Source organism: Cynocephalus volans, chromosome 3 (genome assembly GCF_027409185.1).
Source record: "Cynocephalus volans isolate mCynVol1 chromosome 3, mCynVol1.pri, whole genome shotgun sequence".
NCBI classification, from domain to species: domain Eukaryota; kingdom Metazoa; phylum Chordata; class Mammalia; order Dermoptera; family Cynocephalidae; genus Cynocephalus; species Cynocephalus volans.
Genome location: NC_084462.1, coordinates 6,102,936 through 6,128,132, shown reverse-complemented (window position 1 = coordinate 6,128,132; position 25,197 = coordinate 6,102,936). Strand labels below are relative to the sequence as shown.

General features: G+C 37.3%; 1 protein-coding gene across 1 annotated transcript in view; it reads right to left on the bottom strand.

The window, feature by feature from the left end:
• LOC134372925 (zinc finger protein 665-like) overlaps positions 1 to 25,197 on the bottom strand; it is a 99,942-nt gene that overhangs the window by 64,394 nt on the left and 10,351 nt on the right. The window contains exon 5 of the mRNA XM_063090259.1: positions 9,469 to 11,093. Within this exon, the coding sequence (XP_062946329.1) occupies positions 9,469 to 11,093 (1,625 nt within the window). The remainder of the gene's footprint in view (positions 1 to 9,468; positions 11,094 to 25,197) is intronic.

Sequence of the window (25,197 nt, the reverse complement as noted above, 5' to 3'; positions counted from 1 at the left end):
AGAGTCAGACACAGAAACACAGAGTAGAATGGTGGATGCCAGGGGATGAGGGAATTGCAATCCATGGGTATAACATTTCAGTTATACAAGGTGATTAACTTCTAGATATCTGCTGTACAACTGGGCCTATAATGATCAATATATACTTGTATACAATGTACACTAAACAATAAACTAAATTGCACACTTAAAAACTTGTAAAGGGGGTACAGCGCATGTTACATGTTCTTACCTCAATTTAAAAAATTACCCCCCAATAAAGCAATGTACAGGTACAGATGATGACACTAGAAAATTTTATCATATATGTAAAGAAGAATAAACAGGAATTGTGCATAATTTCTTCCAGAATGTAGAAGAGGAAGAAATACCTGCCAACTCAATTTATAAGGTCAGTTTTACCATAATATCAAAACTAGACAAAGGCATTAGAAAAAAATAAGATAAAACTAAACGCCACATAAATAAAAAACAAAAAACTTAAAACATTAGCAATAGAAACAAAGAATGTATGGAAGGAGTTAAAAAGCATGACCAAATGGGTTTTATTTGAGGGCTAGAAGGCTGTCTTATTATTCATGATGTAATTCAAAATATTACAAGGTCAAAAAAAATTCACAGGTCCTACCTAATTATGCAGAAAAAAATTTGACAAAATTTAACACTCATTTGTGAAATAAATGTTCAGAAAAATAGGAATATAGGGAGAGTTTCTCCACTCAATAAAAAACACCTACAAACTTTATAGCAAACATCATACTTACTAGTAAAGACTAAATGCTTCTCCCAGAGACTGGGGTTCAGGGAAGGGTGTCCACGCTTACCATTGCTATTCCACAGAGTTATAGATGTTCTCACCAGTGAAGTAAGAAAAGAAAGGATAGAAAAGTGAGAGACCAGAAAGGAAGATGTAAGAGTATATCCATTAACAGAAGATATTATGGTTGTGAAAGGCTGAATAATGTCCCCAAAATGATATTGATGTTCTCATCCATATTACATGTGACTGTTAGTTTATATGTCAAAAGAAAGTTTGAAAATGTGCTCTAATTAATGATCTTGAGATAGGAGATTATCCTGTATTATGTGGCACAGGGCATATAATCACAAGAGTACATATAAGGATGAAGCTGGAGTGACAATCACATACAAGTTGGTGATATGATGAAAGCAGAGGGACAGAGATAAACAGATTTTAAGATACTACCATGAGTGGAGCCTAGTGTGGAGAAGGAAATAAATTCTCCCCTGGAAATTCAAGGAAGATTACACTGTTGTAGACCCATTTTAGACTTTTGACCCCCACAACTGTAAGAAAATAAACTTGTGTCATTTTAAGCCACTCACTTTGCATTTTTCTTTCTTTTTATCTTTTTTTTTTTTGGCTGGCCGGTATGGGGTTCCAAACCCATAAGCTTGGTGTTATGTGGCAAAGTTTTAGAGCAGCAATAGTAAACATCGGAAATGGTATATGTAGAAACCCCAAGAAATCTACACAAGTCTTTAGAATGAGTGAAAGTTAAAGGTCTTGGGACACAAAACACAAAATCAACATACAGAAGTCTATTGAATTGCTATATACTACCAATTAACACATGGAAACAAATTAAAAATGCAATACCATGCATGATTGCTGAAAAAAGAAATGGCACTGGAAATATGTGTAAATCTAACAAAACATGAATGTACTTTTATGCTTAAAACTACGAAGTCCTGGGCCGGCCTCGTGGCTCACTCGGGAGAGTGCGGTGCTGGTAGCGCCAAGGCCGCAGGTTCGGATCCTATATAGGGATGGCCAGTGCGCTCACTGGCTGAGTGTGGTGCTGACCACACCATGCCGAGGGTTGCAATCCCCTTACCGGTCAAAAAAAAAACCTACAAAATCCTGATGAATGAAATCACAAACCATACAAAGAAATTGACATACCATATACATTTACTGGAAGATTGAAGATAGAAATGGTGTCACATTACTATGAACTGATACAGATTTAATGCATATCCTATCAAGATATTTTGTAGATACAGATAAGATTATCCTAAAATTTGAGAAAAGGCAAAGAAACAAGAATGCTAAAATATGTAAAACTGAAGAATGTGCTTGGAATCACTCCACTTCACTTCAAGATTTCTAATATAACTAGACGTGATCAAGAAGTGTGGTATTAGTGTAGTGAAGGATACATAGAACAAAGCAAGAGAATAGCGAACCCAGAAATATCCCCACAGAGGTACTTCCAACCAGCATTTCACAAGGGTACCAAGGCAACTGAATGAAGGAAAGATTTTCCAAAAATGGCGCTAGACCATGAAATATCCAGTTGCGGGGAAAGGATGTCCATCTCAACTTCACACCTGTTCAGATATTTGTCAAAACTGATCATTCCTTTAAATATGAAATGTAAAACCATGTCATTTTAATGTACAAGAGATTCAAGAAAAAAACAGAGTAAAATGTTTAGAAAATCAGGCACGGTAAAGAGTTCTTAGACATGACACCAACAGTATGAGGTATAAAAGATAAAAATCCATAAATGAGACTCTCTCAAATTAAAAATGTTGGTTTGTGAAAGATCTTGTTGAGGATGAAAAGAAAAGCTACAAATAATAGAATATATCTGCCTGTCACACATCATTTGCCTGACAAGTGACTAATATGTAGAATACATTTCAAGTTCTAGAACCTTGACAGTAAAAGACAAAAAGCCCCAAAACCCCAAATCTCAAAACCCCTTATATTAAGTCCGTTTAGGTTGTTTATAACAAAATACCTGAAAATCGGTGATTTATAAAGAAAATTTATTGCTTACAGTTTCTGAGGCTGGGAAGTCCAAATTCCATCTGATGGTGGCAACAGTGACCCAGGGGTCTCACATTGCAAGACGGTGGAAGCAGAGAGAGCAGAGAGAGCAAGAGAGACAGACTCTCCTCTTCTTTTAAAGTCCTCAGAACCATGCCCCTGACAACAATTTTTAATCCATTCACTACTGCACGGTCCTACAATCCAGTCACCTCTTCAAGGCTCCACCTTTCAATGACCACAATAGGATTTCCCACCCTCTTAACAGTCACAGTGCGGGCTAAGTTTCTAATACATAAAACTTGGGGGACACAATTCAAGCTTCAATGAGTTTGGGGGGGACATAATTCAATCCACCATACCCCAACACAATGAAATTGGAAATTGGACAAAAACATGAAGTGACATTTCACTGAAGCAGATACACAGAGCAAACAGGCATATAGAAACATTTTCAACATCACTGACCATCAAGTATCAGACCTCGGTATTTTCTGCTTCCTCCATGTGAAGCCCCTTCTGTCTTCACTGATCGTGGAAGAGGAAGAGATTCTGCTAAACACTCCACAAGGGCTGTGGTGATGCTCATTAGGAACTTGTGATTGTTTATCAGAGTTGACAATTAGAAAATGGTTTCCAGAAATAGTCTCAGCTCAGCAAGTGTGCACTCTCACTTATCACTACTCATGAATAAATAAATTGTAGGTCTGGGAGGTGGTATGTCAAAAGCACAGACGTATCTCAGGAACCAGCATCCTCACTTCTCCCACTCCCTGCGCAATTGTATGTCACACTAAGCCCTCAATCCTGGCAGTAGGAAGGCATCCAATTTTTTTTTTTTCTGTTTCAGTCTGTGAGGCAGAGACTGCAATGGAAAGAGGTGTATCAGGAGTCAGTGTAATGGGAAAGAACAGGTGAGGCAAGGAAAGTAGGCCTAGGGTTGGCTAGTTTGATGAATTTCAGTGGGCTCTGGGGCACAGGTTTGTCTCTAATGTTCTTGTACTGGACCCTTGGGTGATTAGGGCAAGAGGATAGCGGCCAGGAGTGTGAGAGACTGTTAAGGGAGGTAGTTTGTGGTGTGTCTCTGGATTGCTTGATGTGCATCTGCAGTGGTATGAATGTGTCTTCAAAAGTTCATGTGCTGGCAATACAGTCCTCAGTGCATCAGTGCTGGGAGGTGGGGCCTAATAAGTGGTGATTGGTTCATGAGGGAGAAGCCTTTATGAAAACATTAATGTCATTATCATGAGAGTGAGTTTTAATGAAGTGAATTTGGACCTTGGCACCTATCTCTGTCTCCTGCACTTGCTTATTCTTCCACCAAATTGAGATGAAGGCCCTTGTCAGGTGCTGTGCTGGTGCCATGCTCTTTAAATCCCCAGTCTGCAGAAAATTGAGTTAAATAAATTTGTGCTCACTTAAAAGTTTTTTTTTTTTTAAAGTCAGTGTAAAAGCTCACATATAAAGAAAGGAATTCTTTTGCGGTAAAAATTATTGCAGTGGCAGAGGCATAGAAGAAGGAGGAATAATTACTGAAATTTGGAGTGAGTGTGTGGAAAAATGATAAAAGTCCTAAATGCCACATCATGACTGTTGCTAATATAATTTAATGTATTCCTCCCTGATGGTGACTGTTGAAGTTTTATCTATGTAGCATTTACTCTGACATTAAATTTATCTATGGGTTTACCTCTGATTTACCTGCTAATCAAGAGACTGTGGCCCTATTTTCAGGATATAGAGTAATTGCTATTAAACCTCCATGTATATAATGATGAAAATGAAAACTAATGCAGTGATGAAACTGAAAACTAATTACATGCAGAAATTATGTCTGAATAAAAACAGCAACAATACGTGTCTGTTTTCTAATGCTGGTCATATGATGAGCTTAATGGAGATAACAATTGCAACCAAACAGAAAAAATAAATGACAGTTTCTTGATCAGAGGAGAATAATCTCCCTCTTAAGTTTGCAGGTGTATTTTAGAAAAAGTTATTATCATCAATGCAGTTTCATGCCAAGAAGGAAACATAGATGCTTCAGTAGTTTCCACATTCAAATATATGCATGGTATTTTTTTTTTTTTTTTTTTGGCTAATTATTTTTTTCTTTTTGGGAAACTGATAGAATTGTCCTAAAGGAAATTGTAAGGATTATTTCATAACTTTGTAAATACACTAAAAATTTATTTAACTATATGCTTAATATAAAACTATGTCAAGCTATGTAAATTATATCTCAATTAACCCATTTGTTTTTTTAAATTCCAGTGGCACCCCTACACTCACAACTCAATTTCAGTTTAGTTAACGTACACAATTCCATACCTTGCAGATACATTTTGAGATATGTCATTCATCTGAGTCTATTTCAATAATTATTACAAAAATAAAATTTCTGCTGATAACCCTGCATCAATAATAAAATAAATACATGACACATGATTAATAATAATTTAGTCTCTACTTAAACTGTTTTATCACTTTCTCATATTTCAGGTTCTCTACCTTAGCTCCCTAGAATACTGTGCAATTATTTTTGTAGTTCATATCATTTTTCTCGGTTCTTTGCTTAAGGAAATTATCTTCTCTTTTCCATCATAACAGTGAACCATTCTTGGGTCAGTAAATCCAACTTCATCTTGGATAATGTTTCTTCTGGGATTATGTGGACAACGGCATATCGACAGTTAACTTAAGTATTAATTCATAATTAATACTGGCCTATGAGATAAAAGTATACACATAATAGAAACTTACTACAGTGATATGAAGATTAACCATTAAAAATAAGAGATGCTAACAAAATAAGTACAGATGTTGAAGAGTTAAAGCAAAGAAATAACTAGCCTTGTTAGTAAACAGCACTGTTAAGAGACTCGTCTTTGAAACCAGAAACCGTGGATTCGATCCTGTATCAGACATTAACTGGGATTTGACCTAGGTTTCCTCACCTGTGAAATGAGAATACCAATGCTTATTTCAGAGAGCTGAAGATTCAATCAATTGTCATAAAAGATTAAGAACACTCATTCTCAGTTTTAGTGTGATTGACATAAAGGAAAATATATATGTAAACATAAAAAATCACTGGTTAAAGGAAAATATATTTATTAGGTACTTTTAGATGGGGATAAATCTAAGGAGAAGATACTGAGCATCAGTTGCATAATAAAAGTAACTCAAATGTGATGTTTGCCTGCAAGATCCTATGGCTCTGAACAGGAATACAAGCCAGTGTAAAGTAGCAGAATGGCCTCTGGAAATTTGGCAATGCAGATTTAGCTACTTGTCACAAATTATTAGTCAGAATCTTGGGGACTTTCCCTCTTATATATCACTATATTTTCACATTTACTTCACCAAATGTTATTTAATAACCACAAACTTAATTTTTAACCACCTGATCTAGCCAACACCCACAGTAAGATATTTTAGATCACCCTTTTGTATCATCCCAGTTCTTTCACTGACTTAAAACACTAAAAGGAACACTCCTTTCTTGTTAACTTATAAAGACCTACTTTGTACCTACCATTGCCTTATGTGCATTTTCATACATTTGGTCACAAAACATCTTCATTTAAATATCCCAATTTTTTACTGGAGTAACACATGGAAAAAATCTGCACTAAATACATAATCTGGATTATAATACATTGAAGTAAGAAAATGGTAGAAAAACTTGCATACAAAATCAAAAAGGAATTTTACTACAGTTGAGTCATTATGTAATATATTGCATAATACCACAATCTGAAATTTGACATTTTATAGCCTTTAGAAAAATATGTCTGGGCTGACCCCGTGGCGCACTCGGGAGAGTGTGGCGCTGGGAGGGCAGCGGCGCTTCCACTGCGGGTTTGGATCCTACATAGGGATGGCCAGTGTGCTCACTGGCTGAGTGCAGTGTGGGCGACACCACGCCAAGGGTTGTGATCCCCTTACCAGTCACAAAAACAAAAGGAAAAAGAAAGAAAAAGAAAAAAGAAAAATATGTCCAGGAAAATTATTTAATCATAGGTATTATCTGATAAACATTTTGACACATTATCTTCTTTAAACTACTGTAAAAATACATAATGCAATCTATCTAAACAGCATTTTGCAAACATTTTTAATAATTACATTTTGTAATGGAACCTATGTGTGCAGCAAGAAAAGAAATGTAGTAAGCTATCAGCATGAAGAAAACTTTGACCTTTCCCAACCAATAAGGCAGGAGCATCAAGAATAAAAATTCAGGATAGTAGTAGAAAGTGTGACTCTATTTTTTCACTGTTTTGGCTAGGGTGATAATAAAGACCAAGTGCTCCCTTCTTTGACATCCGCTGGAAGTTCAAACCACTTCCAAGTACCTTCATTGCAGCTCCACTGGGTCACCACCTTAACACACCAAGATAGTCACCTTTCCCCACTCTCACTCCAGCCATTTTCGAACCAACTTGGGAAATCTATCCTGCTTTCTCCAGAAAGCTTCATGATGTAATAAACATTCTCTTAACACTTCAGTGTATGACATCATGATTCTCAACATCCAAGCCAAACTTGTGATTTTCAATGTAGTTTCAGCAGAATGGTTACAGTGGAAATTAGCAAAAATGTTATGAGAGTAAATACATGATGTGTTTAATTTATGTACCAAACTACACACACAAAATTCTCATTTGTGTATGCTCATTCTTAAGAGGAAATCTGTGAACATTAATCCTATAAAATGATTTCACTTACTCCAAGGAGAAAAAATACATTGTGCTTTTACCCTTATTCCCAATTTTATTTTTAGAAATTTCTCATATTCTTACTATATATTTTCACTTGAAGAAAATCAAGGTGCATGCCAATGGCTTTATTTGGCACACAAGAAAAAGGTATATAGAAATACGTAATATGGTGCATATTCATCAATAGGGATACTGGTTTTAGGTGTCAAGAGTCAGAACATGCACTGGTATGGGTTTTATTATACCTACATAAGTATCCTAGGGCAGAGTTCAGAGAGAATAACTCAGGTGCAAAGAACGAGTATACGTTCCCAAAATTGCATTATGTTAGACTCCACCACGGAAATAAATTGTTACAGATCCTTCACTCTTAAGAGCCTAATGGTGCAGTTACTTTCTGTTTTTGAAGTATCCTTATGAGATGGTAGGACCATGATTCTTTCATAGGTATGGAAAAAAGGTTATAAAAATATATTAATTAAAACTTGTGACCTGTGGTATATTCTGAATAAAACACTAGCAAAATATAAGGCCAGCAGTTAAATGTGAATCCTACCAGAGGACAGGTTATTCTGGTTCTCTTGATTAAGCTTTCCACTCTCATAACAATTCTCTTCAATTTCCAAAACACTAATTTTTAATCAGTGAAAATGTGGCCACCATTTCTCCTGCATTATTTTTACCACGTAATCAGTCCCAAGTAACCTACCACTCTCTTCCCATAAAAATCCCTATGTCCTAAGATCTTAGCCTGCTCTATTTTACTGTCTTTTGATGGAGCATTCCTTTCCTATAATTCACAATGGCCTTCAGTGTGAAGAATACCCTGAATGCAATAAGCATGACTTTACATTACTCTCAGCCTTTCACAAATGCTAAGACAATATTTAATTTTATAAGGCAGTGTCCTTATTATACCAGGAATATGAATACAAATGATCCTCATCTAATGAAGGCCCTTTACTCCTATTGATTCTTTCCCGGACTCTACCATAAAAAGATGCACAAGAAAGATGCATAATATCAATAGATTTCAAAGTTCACAGTAAAAGACATATGAGCAAATGGTAAAATAGCCTTCTGAAGAAACTCCATACAGTTGAAGAACACATTTTATAACCTGAAGATAATTGGCCATTTCCAAACGTCCTTGCAATCTGATATATCATGAGCTTTAACATTATTTGACATGTAATTATTCTCCAGTATGTAACTCTAACTCAATTATTCCTTGTATGAAATCTCTGATGTGGAATATGTTGTGAGAATTGGTTTAAAGAAATGACATCATTCCACTTATAAGGGTTCTTTCAAGGACAAATTTTGGGGGGAATCCTGATGACATACATTTGATTAAAGGTCTTTCCACATTCACTACATTTGTCTGGATTCTCTGCAATATAAATCCTCTCATTACTCCAGAAACATGAGTGTTTGATAAAAGCCTTACTGCATTCATTGCACTTGTGAGGTTCTTGTCCAGTAAAAATTTTCTGGTATTCAAGTTTTGATCCTTGTGCAAAAGTCATAGCATGCAAACAATGTTTGTGTGGTTGCATCAAAGATGTATATTTTGATGCTAGTGAGTTTTGAGTCCTGAAAAAAACCTCTGCCACATACACTACAGTTATATTTCTCCTAAGTATGGACCCTCTGATGCAGATTAATGCTTGTACCCATGATGAGGAGTTTGTCACAGTCATTCCATTTGTAAGATTTCTCTCAAGTATGAATTCTCCGATGTTGCCTCAAGTGTGAATTGCGACTAAAGACCTTGCCACATTCTTGACATTTGTAAGGCTTCTGTTCAGTATGGATTACTTGATGGGTAGCAAGGCATGAACGCTGAAGAAAGGATTTGCCACACTCGTGACATGTATATGGTTTCACTCCAGTATGGGTTGCCTGATGGGCAGTTAGGCTTGAACGCACACCAAAGGCTTTGCCACACTCACTGCACTTGTAAGGTTTTTCTCCAGTATGAATTCTACGATGAATTGCAAGGTTTGCACTTTGAGTAAAGACCTTGCCACATTCATCACATTTGTAAGGTTTTTCTCCAGTATGGATTACCCGATGGATAGTTAGCTTTGAATCTGTACGAAAGGCCTTGCCACACTCATTACACTTGTAAGGTTTCTCTCCAGTATGAATTCTCCAATGTTTTGCAAGATGTGAATTTCGAGTGAAGACTTTGCCACATTCATTACACTTGTAAGGTTTCTCTCCAGTATGAACTGCCTGATGAGTAGTTAGATTTGAACTAATACTAAAGGCTTTACCACACTCATTACACTTGTACGGTTTCTCTCCAGTATGAACTCTTCGATGATTTGCAAGGCTTGAAGAATTACTGAGGACCTTGCCACATTCATCACATTTGAAAGGTTTTTCTCCAGTATGGATTATACAATGGGTAGTTAGCTTTGAATGTGTACGAAAGGCTTTGTCGCACTCATTACACTTGTAAGGTTTCTCTCCAGTATGAATTCTCCGATGCGTTGCAAGATTTGAATTTTGAGTGAAGACTTTGCCACATTCATTACACTTGTAAGGTTTCTCTCCAGTATGAACTGCCTGATGAGTAATTAGATTTGAACTAATACTAAAGACTTTGCCACACTCATTACACTTGTAAGGTTTCTCTCCAGTATGAACTCTCCGATGATATGCAAGGCTTGAAGAATTACTGAGGACCTTGCCACATTCATCACATTTGAAAGGTTTTTCTCCAGTATGGATTATGCAATGGGTTGTTAGCTTTGAATTTGTACGAAAGGCTTTGCCACACTCATTACACTTGTAAGGTTTCTCTCCAGTATGAATTCTCCGATGCGTTGTAAGATTTGAATTTTGAGTGAAGACTTTGCCACATTCATTACACTTGTAAGGTTTCTCTCCAGTATGAACTCTCTGATGATTTGTAAGACTTGAAGGATAACTGAAGACCTTGCCACATTCATGACATTTATAACGTTTTTCTCCAGTATGGATTACCTGATGACTTACAAGGTGTGAAAGACAACTGAAAACCTTGCCACATTCATTACATTTGTAAGGTTTTTCCCAAGTGTTTGCTCTCTGTCCTTGTGAGAGTAATGAAGGATAGATAAAGTCATTCCCATCCTTTTTAAAAATGAGAGTTTTGACACTGGAACAAATTCCTTGAACTGGTGAAACTGAAAATCCCTTTTTCATAGACTTCTCAATTTGATGACATTCATAAACTTTCCATTCAGACTGAGACAGCTGCAGCTCAGGCAGGTGTGGCTGAAAGCTAAACCCACGCTGAGTCTTACCAGGCATTTTTCCTTCATGCCTTCTAACATGTTGATCTCTTCTACCAGTGAGACTTTCTTTTAGGGTCATGGGCGCTCCTTTGTAATTTCTTTCATAATCTCTCCACTGACATTCAAAGTCATGCATATTTTTCTGGTCTTCCCTGAAGGAAAAGTCTTCAATGTCATGGCTTTCATGGCTTTCCAACATCATTCTTTGGAATACGTCTCCTGTACTCTTGTTCCCTTTTGATGGTAATTCCTTCATTACACATTCAGGAGAGATATCTACAAAATACAAAGAATCACAGGTTTCCAATTAATTACAGTATGTAAGCGAATATATCACACTGAAAAACATAGCATTACATCAAAAGTACTTATACTGAACAGACTTATGAAAATTCACAACCATAAAATTCTGTTTTCAAGAACACAAAAGGAATAGGATTCTTTAATAAACAAAAGGTGATTACATGTAATTCAAATTAATAGTAGGGAAGCCTATTTTCAAACAACCTACAGCCAGAACACTCACTTTGCACAAAGCTATGTCAGCCCTGAAAGAGAAAGGGATTTTTACACCATGATCCCAACTGGCAAACACCACATGGCTATTTATTATATACAAAGAAATGCTAATACACAATATGATATACTATTACAAGAAATAATCCACCAAAAAGTCATGTAATGAGTGATTAAAGTGGCAGTTTTGAATAGCAAAACAATAATAGTACTGAACAAACAAGGAAGAATTCAATAAAACAATGTCAAAAAACATTATTTTTCTAATTCCCTGTTATAAAACAATCTATAACTGTACAGAGCACTTTGCAATATTAACAAGTGGTGTGTGAATGTTACATTGCATTGCATGCTGAAAAACCATCCTCTGTAAATCATAATGAAAATTAATAAAAGATTATAGCAACCCAGGATAAAACAAGCTGGCAAAGAATTAGTAACCACATTTACAAAAAGTTACAAAAAGGTAATTGCAAACAATTACCTCCTAAGAAAAAAACAAGGATTCCTACTTCAGAACCAGCACACAATACAAGAACTAGAATATGCAATTTTAAAAATATTTATTGTATATTGATGAAGCATAGTTGTATATATTTAAGGGGAACAAAGTGATGTCATGATATATGTATATCATATGCAAGGATAGAATCAAGCTTATTATCATATCCATTACTTCAAAAACTTATCATTTACTCCTAAAATTTAATTGAAACTTTGTACCCATTCACCAGTATCTCCCTATTTCCCCCACCCCCAGCCTCTAGTAACCACCATTCTTTTTGCTTCTAGAAATTTTAACTGGTGTAAAGTGTACATATAAGGAGAAATCAGCCAGTCAAGGTGGCAGAATAGACAATCTCCAGAATCACTGTCTCCCAGAAATCAACCAATTTACAACTATATAAAAAAGCAACAACAGCCAAGCTGGGGCAACTAGAGCTCAGGGGAAGAGGAGGAGAGACCTATGGAGTGCATGAAGGCAGGAGAAGCCAGGATGAGAGAAAAAAACTGCTCTGAACATTTCATGCTGTGGCTGTTTTAAGGCTGGAAATGCTGGGCACATGGAGCAGGAGCCAGAAAAAGCTGCAGCTGTGCCCTTCAGATGGAGTTGCTTGGAGGCGGCAGGGGAGAGGAGGGCCTTGGTGACCCCCAGGACAGCAAGACCACTAATAGGGTTCACATGAACCCACATAGGAGTGAGGACCACAACAACTGAAAAAAAGAAGTCACTCAGAGGCCAGTGAGTCACCACAAGAGACTGGTGCATGCCAGTCCTATGGGAAGTGTTTGCAGCATGGGCAGTGGGAGAGGCTGGCCCATTAGGGGAACACTGGGACACAGCAAGGACAGCTGATCTGCACCCCAATCGGCACAAGACCACTCAGAGGAGGCTGGTCAGGAATATAGAATTGCATGGGGTGCAGTTTGATGAAAAGATTCAGGCCCAGATCAGAGTTGCTACAAAATCCAGGTGCACCAAGTCTCTGGAGAGCCAGAAGTACCTATAAAGTCAACCATTATAACCTGTGTGCACAAAAACCCTTCCCTAGGGAAGCAGCAACAAAGCAGCAATTTAGTTCAACCACAGAACTCAAGTACTGGTCCCCACAGGATGTCCGCCCATTTTAGAAGTAAGCAAAAGACAAAAAAAATTAGTTCCGGCTCAGACACACAATTAGCACCTCAGGTCGGCCCAGAGACATGAGGTATGGATCCAGGACCGGACCTGTCCTCCCACAACCAGGCACACAATGCCAGCGCCTCAGGAGCCACCCAGGGACCTGAAGTATGGATCCGAGAACCAGACCTCTCCCACAACCAGGCACACCGCCAGTGCCAGGAGCATGCCAAAAACATTACTTCCATGTGTGTGGCCTACCACAGCCACCACAATAACCATAGCTGCCTTGAAAGCAGCTAGATGCCACAACCGCCACACAGATGGTCTGCTAGCCACTGGAGTACATGGACACAAGGAGAGTCACCAGCAGAGATAAAGAAAAGAAGAGGATTTCTCTCCCCATGAAGCCTATTCCAGAGTGACAGAAGAAGCATCTGCTCTATGATAATATTGGGGGACCTGAACACACCTCTCAGCATGGGTCAGATCATCTAGGCAACAAATCAACAGATTAACCATTACTCTTTCAGAAGGAGAGAAGAAATCTAGTGAAATTAGAGGGGGGAGGGTGGAAGTGGATGGGGTGAGATTGGACAAGGGGCATAAAGAATAAGTACTAGTTGTAACAATATATATGCTAGTAATATTGAGTTGGTCAACAAATCTCAGCATTGAATCCCAAATATATGTATAATCAATTTAGATCAATAAAAATTAAAAAATAAAGTGTACATGTAAAGGAGAACATGCAGTACTTATATTTCTGTGCCTCAATTATTTCACTTAGCAAAGTTCATCTATGTTAAATGTTGGTTTATCCATGTTGCATCCACAATCTTCTTTTGAGAGCTAAATAAAACTCCATTCTGTATACCACATTTCCTTCTCCATTCATCCATGATGAACACGTTGGTTGATTTGTTGTGGGGCAAACACACAGAGGAATCCAAGACCGGTGTCAGTGTTGTAGTTTTATAGTTCTTTATTTTAGTGTTGCAGCTCTTTGTTCATTGTTACAGCGCCTCTTTTTGCTTGCAAGCAAGGAGAGCACTGGGGAGCAAGAACTCCTAAACCAGTGTCTCCCAGAACAAAGGAAAAGACCCCCTTAATTGTCTAAATTCCTAACCTTCTCCCTCCCAGGTTCTCATTCAGGTCCTCTTATGTAAATGAGGGATGCTGTCCTGCTAATTTGGATTGGCTGATTATGGGACACAGTCCATTGGTCACTTTAGGAGCCTCACTTGCCTCTGGCCCCTGGGGGAGGTGAGGCTGCTGTTATGTCATAGAGGGCGGGCCCAAGAAGCAAGCAGGGTAAATGGCAGGGGCCAGAGTTTGCAGGGGAGCATAGAGTTTCTAAAACAGTTTCTCAAGTGGAAAAGGAAAAGGCTCAACAATTAAAAATGCTTAGGGTTCCCTGCAACAGATTCTATAACTTGCCTGTTGTGAAAAATGCTGCAGTGAACATAGAGTGCACGTATCTCTTGGACATACTGATTGGAGATCCTTTGGAGATATACCCAGAAGTAGGATTGCTACATCATATAATAATTCAGCGTTTTAGTTATACGGTTTTCCATAATGGCTGTAGTAATTTACATTTCACAAACTGTACAAGGCTTCCCTTTTCTCCAAATCGTCCCTAACTCTTATCTTTTGTCTTTTTGACAGTAGCCATTCTGACAGATCTTAGGTGTTACCTCACTGTGGTTTAAATTTGCATTTCTGTAATCAGTGATGTTGAGCTTTTTAAAATTTGTCTGTTGGCCATTTCTACATCATCTTTCAAGAAATGTCTATTGAAGTCCTTTGCTCATTTTCAAATCGGGTTGTTTATTTTCATGCTATTGAGTTGTTTCAGTTTCTTATACTTTGAACATATTGATCCACTGTAAGATGTAAAATGTGCACCTATTTTCTCCCAGTCTGTAGGTTGTGTCTTCCCTCTGTTGTTTCCTTTTCTGTGCAGAAGCATTTTCATTTCATGCAATAACATTTGTCTACTTTTGCTTTTGCTGGCTGAGCTTTTGGAGTCAAATTCAAAAAATGATTGCTTGGATCAATCGCATTTAGTTTTCCCATTTTCATTTAGTAGTTTTATGAGTTCAGGTCTTATGTTTCAGTCTTTAATCCATTTTCAGTTAATTTTTGTATATAATATGAGGGTCCAATATCATTTTTTCTGCATTTGAATATCCTGTGTATCCAGCACCATTTATTGAAGAGACTGTCCTTTTTCCAGCTACCAGACTTGTCAGAAATAAATGTCCATGGTTTAAGCCTCCTGATCTACGGTATTTTTTATGGCAGGATGAGTTGACTCAGACAGGCAAAGGACTGTCTTTTCATAAACATAAAAGAAAGTTGATAAATCTTATTATGCAAAGAAACTCTTAAGTCTTTAAAACCTGCAATATTCTATACCATGTAACAGCATTAAATTTTTGAAAAATCCTTGAGGTAAATTATCATTGTCTTGAAATAAGAACGGCAGGCCCACAGAGTTTATGTATCTAACAACAATTTATGCAGAAGGTAAGTATATCTCCAAAAGACTTGCCACCAGTATGTCCAATAGATATGTGCACTCTATGTTCACTGCAGCATTTTTCACAATAGGCAAGTTATGGAATCAACCTACGTGTACATCATGTGTGAATGGATAAGGAAAATGTATATACTCAGAATGGAGTTTTATTCAGCCCTCAGAAGAAGGTTGTGTATGCAACATGGATGAACAAAATTTGATGCTGGCAGTTCATGCTCTTATAGCATGTTCTTAAGCAGGGCTGCTCACCCAGGCACTAAAGACAATAATAGGTCACAGCAAATACAGAGAGCATTTTAAAAAATGCTTCAAGGTTAATACAAGAGCTAAGCTCTGTGGCCAGCAGTGTTACTCAGCCATCTCTCATGGATAATGATATCTGAGTCATCACCCCCTGCACATACGGATTTAAGCAGAATACTAAAAAATTGTCCAATGTATGAATAGGGGTCTCGCATTACACAGTGAGAGCAGTCTGTGGGTTCCTGTGGAAATTGGGAGGTGTACTAAGTTAACATGCTAGGAAGTAATAGTATCATACTTTTGATCCAGATCAAAGTACCATGAGAAGAAAGGCCAAGATGCAGGAAAGGCAAGACTACAGGGCACGGAGTAATGAGCATGTGGGAGTAGACTTTGTGCTTGTAAATCTATGGAAATGTAATTTCCACAGCTATATTAAGGAACTTAAGATCATGACCTTGGAAGAAAAAAGAAAATATATAACAAGCAGCATAATACTGATGCATTCTTAACTATGAGAATTAAATTATGGGAAAGGGTCAAAAATGGAGGAGATTTAAAAGGAAGGGAGCAGGATGAAGTAGAAAGAAAACAGGTTTACATCTCTCACAATGTTGAACAGGTAATAAAAGTAAAAATAGATAAATGGATTGTAGCAAAATTTTAAAATATGGTACAGCAAAGGAACAAATTATCAGAATAAAAAGAAAACCTACAAAGAGAAAGAAAATACTTGCAAAACTTATATCTACTAAAGGGTGAATATCTGGAATATAGGAAGAATTCCTACACGTCAATAACAAAACACAGATAATCCACTTAAAAAATGGGCAAAGAAACAAAATACACATTTCTACAGAGATGACGTACAAATCACCAACAAGAATGTGAAAAGATGCAAAATATTGTTAGGAAAAAGAAAATTTTTAAAAAATGAGATAGCACCTCACACCTATTAGGATGTTTACTCTCAAAAGGAACAGAAAATAAAAAGTGTTGGTGAAAATGTGAAGAAAAGGGAGACTTGTACCCTGCTGGTGGAAATATAAAATGATGCAGCCACTATGGAAGAAAGTATAATGTTTCCTCAAATAATTCAAAATTGATTTGCCATATGAACCAACAATGAACCAACAATTGAAAATAAAGTATGAAAGAGATATCTGTAAACGCATTTCTAGCAGCATTATTCAAAATACCCACAGGGGATAGCAAATCATATCCACCGCTCATGAATACAAAAACGAAGTGTGGTACTGGAACATTATTCAGCCTTAAAAAACATGAAAATCCTCTTATATGCCACAGTATGGATAAACCTAAAGGCCACTATGTTAAATAAAATAAGCAAGTCATGAAAAGACAAATACTGTATGATTCCATTTAGATGTAGAATCTAAAATAGTGAAATCTATACAAACAGAAAATAAAATGGTAGTTGCCAGGGGCTAGAAAGAAATAGAAGAAAAAAATTGAGTCTAAATGTTCATGGTAATCAATGAAATCCAAACTGAAAAAAGAAAAATATAGTATATTTTAACTTTGCTAAGCTAATACAATGTAAAATAGCATAAAAGTTATTTGACAAAATAAAAAGAGGAACATGAAGTTAGGGTAATATATTAGTAGATATACAGTTGTTAGGACAAATGAATGAAAAACTAATGTACACTTATCCAAAATTAATCAATTTGACAGCACAACTGTCACCAGGAGAACATATGTCACATTAGGGGAAAAATTAGTAAATGACCAAAGTGGGGAATGGCTTGTACTGAAGGGTGCTGATAGCAGCAGCAAAGTGCAGACACATGTCCTGGTAGTGCTGCGGACACCCACAGAGAAGGTCGTCAGCAACATAAGCAGCAAATAAAAGCCAGAGAACAACAGGCCAGCACTAGAAGGTGGATCCACAAAGACCAGGTGAATGTTACAGGCACTTCAGATGAAAAGAAAGACAGGGAACATAACAGTCTACATGTCTTAACTCAAGAATGGAATTTCTAGAATTTTAGCCATTATGCCCCAAACATAGATATTATAAAGCACATTGGAAATGTAAGAAGTAGACTAAGTTTCTTGTAAAATACAATGAGATATTTAAAAATTTAATTCAGTACACCAAGATGGACATTAAGAATGTAGACATGGAGAATAATTATTAGAATAGATCATTTTTCCAAGATATAAAAACTCAGTGTGATTTAAACGAAACCTACCAAGCATGTTTACAAAAGTGAAAACATACTATAGAAAAAGAAATGAGTCATAACATAATGAGTTAAAGCAAGTCAATTCGATGCTATTTCTAGGATTAAGACAGTCTCTTAATAAAACACAAAAGTATATTCTCAAGATATCAAAAATTCCCAATTGAAAAACTGTTACAAATTACGGGGTTTTTTGATGTGGAAATGAAACAAGCATTTACTAAATATGAACTGTGTTCCTGGCCTTTGAATGGGAAGCACAGTTGTTGTTTGGTTTTTTTTTTCTTAATTTTATTTTATTTTGTCAATATACAATGTGGTTCATTATTGTGGCCCATTACCAAAACCTCCCTCCCTCCTCTCTCTCCCCCCTCCCTCCCAACAATGTCCTTTCTGTGTGCTTGTATCAACTTCAAGGAATTGTAATTGTTGTGTCTTCTTCCCCCTGTCCCCCAGGTTATTTCTGTATTTATTTATTTTTAGCTCTGACAAATAAGTGAGAACATGTGATATTTCTCTTTCTGTGCCTGATTTGTTTCACTTAATATAATTCTCTCTAGGTCTATCCATATTATTACAAATGGCAGTATTTCATTCTTTTTTATAGTAGTATTCCATTGTGTAGATATACCACATTTTCCACATCCATTCATCTGATGATGGACATTTGGGCTGGTTCCAACTCTTAGCTACTGCAAAGAGTGCTGCAATGAGCATTGGAGAACAGGTATACCTTCGACTTGATGATTTCAATTCCTTTGGGTACATTCCCAGCAGTGGGAGAGCTGGGTCATAAGGTAGATCTATCTGCAATTGTTTGAGGAATCTCCATACCATTTCCCGTAGAGGCTGCACCATTTTGCAGTCCCACCAACAATGCATGAGAATTCCTTTTTCTCTGCATCCTCGCCAGCATTTATCATTCACAGTCTTTTGGATATTAGCCATCCTAACTGGGGTGGAGTGGTATCTCAGTGTGGTTTTGATTTGCATTTCCTGAATGCAGAGTAATGTTGAGCATTTTTTCATGTGTCTGTTGACCATTCATATATTTTCCTTTGACGTTTTTTTTTTTTTTTTTCGTGACCGGCACTCAGCCAGTGAGTGCACCGGTCATTCCTATATAGGATCCGAACCCGCGGCGGGAGCGTCGCTGTGCTCCCAGCGCAGCACTCTACCGAGTGCGCCACGGGCTCGGCCCCATATATTTTCCTTTGAGAAATGCCTATTTAGCTCTTTTGCCCATTTTTTAACTGGGTTACTTGTTTTTTTCTTGTAAAGTTGTTTCAGATCCTTGTACACTCTGGATATTAATCCTTTGTCAGATGTATATTTTGCAAATATTTTCTCCCACTCTGTTGGTGGTCTTTGACCTCTGTTAATTGTTTCTTTTGCCATGCAGAAGATTTTCAGTCTGATATAATCCCATTTGTTTATTTTTCCTTTGGTTCCCGTGCTTTTGGTGTCGTGTTCATGAAGTCTGCCCAGTCCTACTTCCTAAAGTGTTTCTCCTATGTTTTCTTTAAGAACTTTTATTGTTTCAGGGTGCATATTTAATTCTTTAATCCATTTTGAGTTGATTTTAGTATATGGTGAGAGGTGTGTCTAGTGTCACTCTCTTGCATATTGATATCCAGTTCTCCCAGCAACGTTTGCTAAAGAGGCAGTCTCTTCCCCAGTGTATAGGCTTGGTGCCTTTGTCAAAGATCAGATGGCTGTAGGTGTGTGGGTTGATTTATGGATTCTCTATTCTACTTCATTGACCACGTGTCTCTTTTTATGCCAGTACCATGCTGTTTTGGCTATTACAGCTTTGTAGTATAGTTTAATGTCAGATAGTGTTATACTTCCAGCTTTATTTATTTATTTAATTTTTTTTTGCTCAGAATTGCTTTGGCTATGCGTGGTCTTTTGTTATTCCATATAAATGTCTGGATAGTTTTTTCCATTTCTGAGAAAAATGTCATTGGAATTTTGATGGGGATGGCATTGAATTTGTATATCACATTGGGTAGTACGGGCACTTTCACAATGTTGATTCTACCAATAGAAGAGTATGGGCTATCTTTCCATCTTCTTCTGTCCTCTTTAATTTCTCAGCAGTGGTTTGTAGTTCTCATTATAGAGATTTTTCACATCCTTGGTTAACTCTATCCCTAAGTATTTTATTTTTTTGGTGGCTATTGTAAATGGGCAAACTTTCTTGATTTCTCTTTCTGCATGTTCACTACTGGAGAATTGAAATGCTACTGATTTTTCTGTGTTGATTTTGTATCCTGCTACTTTGCTGAAATCATTTATTAACTTCAAGAGTTTTTTTGTAGAGGCTTTAGGCTGTTGGATATATAGGATCATGTGATCTGCAAAGAGGGACAGTTTGACTTCATCTTTGCCAATCTGGATGTCCTTTATTTCCTTCTCTTCTCTGATTGCTCTGGCTAGTACATCCAACACTATGTTGAATAGGAGTGGTGAGAGTGGGCATCCTTGTCTAGTTCCTGTTCTTAAAGGAAAAGCTGGGAGGCTTTCCCCATTTAAGATGTTATTGGCAGTGGGTTTATCATATGTGACTTTATGTTGAGATACTTTTCATCTATACCTAACTTATAGAGAATCTTTATCATGAATGAGTGTTGAATTTTATCAAATGCTTTTTCAGCATTGATAGAGATGATCATATGGTCCTTGTGCTTGATTTTATTGATATGGTGTATCACACTTATTGGTTTGCATATGTTGAACCAAACTTGCATCCCTGGGATGAATCCCACTTAATTGTGGTGTATAATTTTGTGTATGTGTTGCTGTATTGTTAGCTAGTATTTTATTGAGGATGTTTGCATCTATATTAATCAAGGATAATGGCCTGTAATTTTCTTTTTTAGTTGTATCTTTACCTGGTTTTGGTATCAGGGTGATGTTTGCTTCATAGAATGAGTCTGGGAGAATTGCCTCTGTTGCAATCTTTTGGAATAGTTTGTAGAGAACTGGTGTCAATTCCACTTTGAATGTTCAGTAGAATTCTGCTGTGAATCCATCTGGTCCTGGGCTTTTCTTTCTTGGGAACCTTCTGATAACAGCTTCAATCTCTTTTATTGCTACTATCGGTCTCATCAGACTTTCTACGTCTTCTTGTCTCAGTTTTGGTAATTTGTGTGTGTCCAAAAATTTATCTATTTCCTCATGATTTTCAAATTCTTCGGCATATAGTTGTTTAGAGTAGTCTCGAATGATTCCTTGTATTTCAAAGGTATCAGTTGTAATATCACCTTTTTCATTTCTAATTTTTGTTATTTGGGTCTTCTTTCTGCTTTCTTTAGTTAGCCATGCTAATGGTTTGTCAAATTTATTTACCTTTAAAAAAACCCAACTTTTTGATTCATTGATCTTTTGTATCATTTTGGGGGTTTCAATTTCATTAAGTTCTGCTCTGATCTTAATGATTTCTTTCCATCTGTGAACTTTGGGTTTGGATTGTTCTTGTTTTTCTAATTCTTTAAGGTGATGTACTAGGTTGCTCACTTGCCATCTATCCATTCTTCTGAAGTAAGGATTTAATGCAATAAATTTCCCCCTTAATAATACTTTTGCAGTATCCTACAGGTTTTGGTATAATGTATCATTGTTTTCATTAGTTTCAATAAATTTTTTGATTTCCTGTTTGATTTCTTCCTGGACCCATATGTCATTAAGTCGAATGCTGTTTAATTTCCATGTGTTTGTACAGTTTCCAGAATTTCATTTGTTATTGATTTCTAATTTTAATCCATTGCGGTCTGAAAAAATACATGGGATAATTCCAATTTTTTTAAATTTGTTGAGTCCTGATTTGTAACCTAACATGTGATCTATCCTGAAGAATGAGCCATGTGCTGATGATAAGAATGAATATTCTGAAGTTGCTGGATGGAATGTTCTTTAGATATCTGCTAAGTCCAATTGGTCTAGAGGGTTGTTTAGATCTTATGTTTCTCTGCTGATTATTTACCTAGACGATCTGTCCAATATTGACAGTGGTGTGTTCAGATCCCCTGCTATTATGGTATTAGTGTCTATTTCCTTCTTTAGGTCTAACAGAGTTTGCTTTATAAATCTGGCTGCTCCAACATTGGGTGCGTATATATTTACGATTGTTATGTCTTCCTGATGGACCAAACATTTTATCATAATGTAGTGGCCCTCATTATCTCTTTTTATGATTTTTAGTTTAAAGTCTATTTTATCTGATATAAGAATAGCTACTCCAGCTTGTTTTTCATTTCTGTTTGCATGGTAAAACTTTTTCCATCCTTTCTCTCTTAGTCTATATAAGTCAGTATAGGTGAGGTGGGTCTCTTGAAGGCAGCATATAGTTGGGTCATCCTTTTTAATACAGTCAGCCAGTTTGTGTCTTTTGATTGGGGAATTTAATCCTTTTACATTAAGGGTTGTTATTGAAAAGTGTTCATTTACTCCTAGCATTTTATTGATTTTTGTTTGGATGTATTAAATGTCTTTTGTTCCTTTCTTTCTGATTTACTGTTTGTTTTCTGTATTTCTTGGTTCCTTGGGTTGTACATAAACTTTTTTTTTCTCTTTATTGTTGGCATTTTTATTTTACTAGTGGGTTTTGATTTTTCTTGAGTTTTTATGGTGGTGGTAGTTATTTTTCAGGTACCAAACCCAGTACTCCCTTGAGAATTTCTTGTTAGGGTGGTCGTGTGGTAGTAAACTCCTGCAGCTTTTGCTTGTCTGACAAATATACTATTTGCCCTTCATTTCAGAAGGATAGCCTTGCAGGGTAGAGTATTCTTGGCTGGCAATCTCTCTCTTTTAGTATTTTGAATATATTATCCCATTCCTTTCTGGCTTTTAGGGTTTGTGATGAAAAGCCTGATGTTAGTCTGATTGGGGTTCCCTTATAGGTGATTTGATGCTTCTCTTGCAGCTTTTAAGATTCTCTCTTTGTCTTTGAGTTTTGCCAATTTGACTATAACATTTCTTGGAGAAGACCTTTTTTGGTTGAATACATCTGGGGACCTTTGAGCTTCCTGAATCTGAAGATCTGAGTCTTTTCCTATACCTGGGAAGTTTTCTGCCACTATTTTGTTGAATATGTTTTCAATGCAATCTCCTTTTTCCTCCCCTTCTGGAATACCCAGGACTTGGATATTTGAGTGCTTAAGGTTGTCTGCTATCTCTCTTCGATTTTCTTTAATGTTTTTAATTCTTTTTTCCTTTTTATGTCTGCCTGTGTTATTTCAAACAGCCCATCTTCAAGGTCAGAAGTTCTCTCTTCTGCTTCTGCAATCCTGCTGGTTAAACTCTCTGTTGTGTTTTTTACGTCATTGAATGAATTCTTCAGCTCAGCAAGTTCTGCTACATTCTTTTTCAGGCCATTGATTTCCTTGTACATTTCTTCTTTCAGGTCCTGTGTACTTTTCCTCATTTCATCATGTTGTCTAACTGAGTTTTCTTGTATCTCATTAAGTTTCCTTAGAATTATCACTCAAAATTCCTTGTCAGACAATTCAAGGGCTTCTTGTTCTATAGGGTCTAGAGCTTGAGAGTAATTACCGTTTATTGATGTACTTTCTTCATTTTTCACATTTCTGGTATCTTTCCTTTGATGTTTAGTCATTGTAGCAAGGGATTTCACAGTCCTCTGGTTCAACACTATTGTCTGGCTAGGATCCTGCAGGGGCTGCCCATTTTGTATGGCTGCCTCAGTGTCCGCTTGGTTGCCCACTAGTGCCTTGGGTGCGTGGTCACCTCAGGTCTTGGGCCTCTCCAGCAAGGTGCCTCTGTGGTCAGCACATACTTTGCCGGGCTGGAGATGGAGTTGGGTGGTAAGGCCTACCTGCTGGGTCACATGCTGGCACCGCCGGGCGTATAGTCTCCACGGATCTTGGGCTTCTCCAGTTGAGGGCCTCTCTGATCGGTGCACACTTTGCTGCGCTGGCGATGGAGTGGGGCGGCGGCAGCAAGGCCTACCTACTGGGTCATGCACTGGCACTGCAAGGCACGTGGTCTCTGCAGATCTTGGGCTTCTCTGGCTGAGCACCTCTCTGATCGGCGCACACTCGGCTGGCCTGGGGATGCAGTGAAGTGGCGGCAGTGAGGCCTACCTGCTGGGTCGTGCACTGGCACCGCAGGGCGCATGGTCTCTGTGGATCTTGGGCTTCTCCGGCTGGGCACATCTCTCAAAACTGTTACAAATTTAACTAACAAATGTGTACTGTAATGGTAAGAGCTAAATCAAGTGAAACATAAGCAAAAGGACTAATTAAAGCCATCTGTTCACAAAGTTCTGGAATTTGTGTAGGTTTGGAAAGGCTCCTACAGAGCCATACCCATTGCACTAAAGGAGAAAATCATCTAAAATATATAAATCAATAAAAATTCCCTGATACAACAGTCCCAAACATTGTTGATATAAAACACAGGACACCAAAGAGTGTCATCAAAAATACGAAACTACTTATTAAGTAAAAAAAAATTCATTTATAATTCATGCAAATGTACAAGATGAAAGTGGCACTGGCTTAAACAAATGACACTAGAATTAAAACACAGAGATATCATTCAACTTCATAAGCTCCCTAAACAAGATGCACCAAAACCACATTTGTTACAGATCTGAACATAAAATAAAATGAACAAAGGTTTTCATAAAGGTTTTCTTGTAAAAATGAACAATGGCACACACAAGGGATGAAAAATGTGGCACGCACAGCAGCTGAGTCAAGGGCCTCATACACAAGGCTGTGAAACTTGAATAATGTTCTACACAGGAGAAATTCCTACACCACTGATTGCCAGCTCAAAGGAAAGGATCATTAGTATTTGTGATCAACATTGTCACAGTGCCCTGGACAGACACTTTTGTGACACTCCTGAAAAATCAGAATGACAACTGGAAACACTTATCAGGCAGGCTCTCTCGATGCTTCCTATTTCAGTATCCAGGGACATTCTGACAGCTCAACTCAGTGGCTTCAAGGAGCACCTCTGTATGTAGCTGGACGATATTCAAACACATTAGTCAAAGTGTTCTCCTTCATGAATTTTCTGTCACCCAGTAAACCCACCCCATAAAGGAGCCCACAAGAAGTTATCCATAACCTGAACGTGGATTTTCACAGCAGACAAATAGGAAGACATTAGTTCCTAGGGATGTGTATATCAAAAGCAATTTTCAAGGCAAAATCACACAAATGTTCAGAGAAGACAAAATCCGGAAGAGCTAAGGTTTCTCATATT